Source organism: Clarias gariepinus, chromosome 7, assembly GCF_024256425.1.
Source record: "Clarias gariepinus isolate MV-2021 ecotype Netherlands chromosome 7, CGAR_prim_01v2, whole genome shotgun sequence".
NCBI lineage: Eukaryota > Metazoa > Chordata > Actinopteri > Siluriformes > Clariidae > Clarias > Clarias gariepinus.
In genome coordinates this window covers 12,711,501-12,717,500 of record NC_071106.1, presented here as the reverse complement: position 1 = coordinate 12,717,500, position 6,000 = coordinate 12,711,501, and the positions used below count along the sequence as shown (strand labels likewise).

General features: G+C 40.0%; 1 protein-coding gene across 1 annotated transcript in view; it reads left to right on the top strand.

Annotated features, from left to right (window-relative positions):
• LOC128528235 (hepatocyte growth factor) overlaps window positions 1-6,000 on the top strand; it is a 31,418-nt gene that overhangs the window by 546 nt on the left and 24,872 nt on the right. The window contains exons 2-6 of the mRNA XM_053500990.1: window positions 913-1,069; window positions 1,741-1,853; window positions 2,309-2,423; window positions 4,373-4,515; window positions 5,499-5,619. Of these exons, the coding sequence (XP_053356965.1) occupies window positions 913-1,069; window positions 1,741-1,853; window positions 2,309-2,423; window positions 4,373-4,515; window positions 5,499-5,619 (649 nt within the window). The remainder of the gene's footprint in view (window positions 1-912; window positions 1,070-1,740; window positions 1,854-2,308; window positions 2,424-4,372; window positions 4,516-5,498; window positions 5,620-6,000) is intronic.

The window sequence follows — 6,000 nt, the reverse complement described above, 5'->3', positions numbered from 1 at the left end:
GTGGAAGTGCTGTAAGCTCTACACGCATGAAGCTTACTCACACGTCCAGCTCATGCATGCAAAGTTCAGAATAATACACTGTCAGGGTGCTGTAAGAATTTCTCCCTCTGTCTGTACGCGCACGCGCGCGCGCGCGTGTGTGTGTGTGGTGAATGCCTTACATCTAAAAAGAAAAATTTATATATTTAACCAAAACTAGAGTTAATCTTTAATCTTATGTTGAAAGTTCTTCTTGGTTTGTTTTTCTTCCTAAGAATATGCTTTAAAAAAATTGGCATAGATAGGTTCATGGATTTACTCAAATTTAAATTTCAAATGTTGATGGGCAAAGGTTCAACCCTGATACCAGGGGGAATGCTGCCTGGAATGAGGATGCAGATGGGATTTTTTTTTTTCCCTCCCCTCTCCTATTTGCCTGGCTGCCTTGTATTTCCATTCAGAAGTCAAGGCAGGTTTGTGCTACAGACAGACCTGTCCAGTGTGCTTATCTTTGTTGAAAAAAAAGCAAAAAGAAAACCCTTTCCTCCTCTCTCTGCCCATTAAGAACTTGGACTGCAACCATGTCCGATGACCTTAGACACTGGAGCTTGTTCATGCATGTGGAAGTTTGTCTCTGGTTCGGTTCTGAAGGAGTTCTGTTACCTGATCAGCAAGGATTTGGCACGTTCCCCCCGTGGCCCCTCACAATGAATCCACTCAACCTGAGTCACTGTACTTAATCAGAAAATGATAGATATCCTTGCATCTTATTACACAAGCAGGATTACTCTTGCACTAAAACGGCTCATTTTCCACTCCCGTGCTAATTCCCGTGCTAAATTACTGTGTTAATTCATTATTAATTCACTATTAATAATATTTTTGTATTAAGAAATGTATATGACCTGTGATGAATTTTGTTTTGTATGACAGAAAGCAAGAGGCATGCACTTCAAGACTACCAGAAGACTGACGGGGTTCGTCTGGTCGCTCCGCCTGACTCATCGTACATGATGAAAAGCAAGAAGATGAGCTTGGGGAAGTGCGTGCGCCGCTGCAGCCGCAACAGAAAACTCCCCTTCACCTGCAGGTACGGAGGCTTTTCAGGGTCAATACAGGCAGTTAACCCTTCTACAGTTTATAAAAAAAGAGGAAAGCATGTGCATTGTATACAGGAAACCACCTGCAGCCTTCCCATAGTGGGATATGAAGGTCAGTGTGTGGATTTGATCAAGGCAAAAAATATTTGTGCCATGATGAAACAGGGGCATGTGACCCAATGGAAAAATGCATGGTCTGTGCCATCCTGCATTTCTTCAAACAAAACCTAAAGCAAACAAACAAACAAATCAAAAAGCTGGCCCTGTGTAAACTGCACAGTGTGCTCAGAGGAAGTAGCTGGAAAACACATTACAAGTGGAAACGCACAATCAGCAAAAACAACTACTTCCTATTTTGATGTCTTTCGTAACGGCCCATTTGCCAAACACCACCTTGGCAAGCCCAGTGATATTAGCCATATATTGTAGTGACATTAAGCATAGAAATGGCATGTGATTTAGAAATTAAAACATCAGAGGTACAAATTCTATCAGGTGGAAAATGTAGCAGATGTTTCTAACCTCAAACAGCTGGTTATCATCTCTCTCTCTCTCTCTCTCTCTCTCTCTCTCTCCTTGTCCTTAATTCATCAAATATGCTTTATAAAAAAATAAACCAAATAAATGAATGAATTAATTTGCATGCCATCTTTCTCTCCAGAGCTTTCATCTTTGATCAAAATGGCACAAAATGTCATTTACTCTCCTTCGACAGCCTCGCAGTGGGCGTCCATGCTGAGACTGACTTCAGCTTTGACCTTTATGAAAAAAAAGGTACAAAAGCGTTCTTGCTCTACAGTTGCTTTGCTGATGCTGTAATTTGACAAGGAATTTTAGTTCCATATGGTTTGATTAGTAAAATACATCTGTTCCTGCTTTTTCCTGGTGGTCCCTGATGCTAAAGACACTCTATTTCACTATTTTCTTTCAAGCTTATGTAATTATTAAATGCTGTTTAGAGGAATTATTTGTAAAGTCTTGTTACGGAATGTTTCAGCTAGATGAAAGCCTAATGACCTGTAGACATAGTGACATCCACACGGCACGAGTTCATTACCAGAGTGAAATGAAATGACACAGCACAGACAGCTTGTCTTGTGACCTTTATGTCAGCAAATCCTGTTTTTTTTTCTTTACAAAATGGAGTAAAATTGTCTTTGCTTGTATGGCACATGGCATTACATGCCAACTGACTTCAACTGACCACTTTTAATGTGTTACACCTATAGACTTTGTAAGAGAGTGCATCATTGGCACAGGCCTGAATTACCAAGGAAGGAGATCAGTGACTGAGAGTGGTGTTGAGTGCCAAAACTGGGATCTGAACACTCCACATGAACATCAGTAAGATTCTCCTTCTATCTCTTTTGCATCAAGTCTTTTTTGTTATTTCAAAATTTCCGCTTCTTTTGGCCTTTCTGGATCCGTTTCTCCATTGCCTTTTTTATTTAAATTCCTGCCCTATTAAACACCTTTGTTAGTTAGTAACAAATAAAACACAGTTGCATTTATTTGGAACAGATGCACCAGACTTCACAAGGGTCTGCTTAAGAATTGAGGATTAAATGAGGATTTGGTTGTCTTTTGACAAAGAGAAATGCTTTGTGAAAGGGTTGAGTTAATGGAAGGGACATCAAACTCAGCATTTTAAACCTTAAGTCCTACATTAAAATGCATGCAGTTGAAAAATCCACAGTCTGAGTAATCTTATGCGTCAACATCTAGAGCTATAGTCAAGGCCAGCATTGTCAAGTCCAAGACCAAGATTAGCTGAGATCAAATCAAGACATAGTCTTCATGGGGTCAAGGCCAAATTAAGACTGAATTCAAATGAAAACCATTAAATTATTTATGAGGGCAGCTAATTGGCTTCCTTTGTGCATTGCACCAATTAATATGCTGTTTGTTTGTTGTTGTTTTTTTAGAAGAAATTAAGCTATGCCTAGGATCTAAAAATGCCAATAACAGTCTGAGTAAAACCAGAACGCGTTTCAACATCAGACACATTTTTCTACTAATATCATATACATCTCTAGCTGTAAACACTCTAAAGACTTGTGAATAACTGTACTTAAATATGCATTTATATACTCACACTTACTATAAATAAGTGCACCGAGTTGGAGATGTTTTTAAAAAGATTAGTGTGAAGGGTCGGAGTAATGGAGGGAGTCTTGACAGAATGCAGCACAAGGCTTAGATAAGATAGTTAATGTGAAGAGCTTATTTGCCAAGAGTTCATTATGGCTGGTGGGTTCATTAGGGATGCTGAAACAGCATGGAGCCATTGGTTTACTGCCTGTCATTTACTAGGGATGGGGAGAATAGTGAGACTGTGACTCGGTGCCAAGAGAGCTATACATCTCAGACTTTCACAAAGCTGCCGACACTTGAAAACATGACTACCTTGAAGGGACCTTGAGGTTTCGTTTTTTTTCCCCTTTTATTATTCTCACCTACTCTTGTTTTTTCCCCCCTTTCCTTTCAACTTTACTATATTTCCTAAAGGACTGCTGTAAGGTTTAAAAACTGCCTCAAAACAGTTTGGGATCTAAACATTCAGGTCAAAGGCAAACTAATTACATTTTACATCATGGACAAAAAGCAGCAAAGTTTTTTGAAGCAGCACAATCTAGTGTTCCAGTCTAGTTGACATTCTAATTGGAATGGACACATTTTGACTAGACTATGCCGAGTTTTAATGGGATTTCTTTTTTCTTTTTCTCATGAGCAAGTATCTGCCCCTTTGTCTGGGAATCCCTCAGTTCATTTATGCATAATGGCAACTCATTCCAATTAATAACCATCTCCAAATATTAAATATTCAATAGTGCAGCATCACATGAATCTTAGAGCATTTTTTTATATGATTGTTTAAATTTTCCTATACATTATTCCCTCTATAAATCCTAAATGATTTTTGTGATGTGTGAGAAATGTTCTATAGACACAAGGGGCTGATTTTTCTTTTTTGCTCCACTTTGAGTCTGAGTGTCTCTGCCTCTTTTGATCTGAACCTGCTTTACAGTCTTTGATTTACTCATGTGAGTGGGAGTGCAAAGGAAGACTTGAAGTGGGTGACATCAGTATCTGGGATGGCTGTCTGTCTTCCTGTTGCCATCCCCCCTCCCCCCTTTTTATCTGTTTAAAGCGGAAGTCTTTCCCAGTGTTAACAGACATACAGAAGTCTCAGTAGCACAGCTGGTTGTTATTTCCTGAATATACAGATGAAACGATAGAATCCCTTGAGCTTACCCTCATTCTCTCTTCCATTACCTATCAAACACACTTAGCTTCTTACCCCGGCGTCATAAGCAAAAGGACCTTCGGGGGAACTTGTGCCGGAACCCAGACAACAGCACTACCGGACCGTGGTGTTTTACCAAGAACCCCAGCATACGTTATCAAAACTGCAACATTCCCCAGTGCTCGCAAGGTAAACGGTGGTATATTTCTGTCATTTACACACATTGAGTACTTGATTGTTGAGCTGCTTTTTGATGTCATTTTGAGAATGGTTCTTTGAGGTAAGGAGGCATTCTAATTGTAAAGCAGTCACGAGCCAGGATTTCTTTCTTTTTTTTTTTTTTGCATGCAATTCTCTGCTCGCTAAATCAGGACATGGGAGAATGTGGGCTGAATATGCGGAGTGCAATGTAGAGAGCTTTCTCTGGAGATAGCGATCAGGCAAACAGAGACAGCCTTCTGTCTATTCTCAGAGCACTGTGCTGAAATACGGCTGGGAGGGTTTGTTAATAAATTAGTTTCCCATAATCAGAAACACACACAGATGGATGTAAAATCAAGGTTTCACAAAAATGGCCAGGGCTGGACATCTGGTTCCAATATGCTGCTCCCGCCTTTATAGTGGAGTACAACAGTCATAACAGGCTTTCGAGGGAGCACTGCTGCTTAGGTGACCTCTCTTCGCTGTGACGTTTGCAGGGCCATTATGACTAAGCCTCTAGATTTTCAATTACTCATTTCGGTAACCTTTGATCATTTGAAATCAGTTAGAAACTCTGGTCTGCCCCTGGAGACGTACTGACAGCTTAATGGGTGGTATTTCAGCTTATTAAGGTGAGGTGTTACCTGATGTAGGACATGTAGCCTAACGGATACATGTAGGGATTGATTTATTGTTAGATGTGAAAGATATAAGAGATTGATTCCAATAAACATTAACCCAATTTCTGATACAATGTACTTAGGGAATTTAACATTCCATCATGAGTTGTTTTTATTTCTGTTCTATAATGTGACAGCCATGTTAAAGTCATTTTCTCCTTTCTGAGCATGCCAAAGTCTCTCAGCTGTGCATGTGTGTGTGTGTGTGTGTGTGTGTGTATGTGTGTAAGTATTCCTTTGGGCTTGATTCGCAAGACTAAGATTCTTACCAGCCATGTTCCTCATACACAGTGGAATGCATGATGTGTAATGGAGAAAGCTACCGCGGGCCCATGGACCACACGGAGAGTGGCAAAGAGTGCCAGCGCTGGGACTTGGATGAACCTCACAAACATCTCTTTCATCCCAAACGGTACGAACCCTACTAGTAAGAACATCGTCCATAGAGACGTTAATCTCTTTATGAGATTAATTTTTCGGTCACTGTACTAAGCAGTTGTAAGTAATATATCAGAGCCAGTTTGCTCTCAGAGCCAAAGTACAATGAAACCTTGCTGGATAAACATGCATGAGTGTAAATGTGTTCACCATTTCTTTCTGACATATGCCTGGACAATACTGTGCAAAGCAGCTTGTTATAAGATATGTCTTAAATCATAGTCCAAATATCTACACAATGCATTGTTACCTGAAAGCCCTTATTGGCCCCTGTGGGAATCACACTTACAGTATTGAGTACATTACAACATGTCTGTTCTGCTGGTTGAACTATGCACAACATATAAATCTGAAA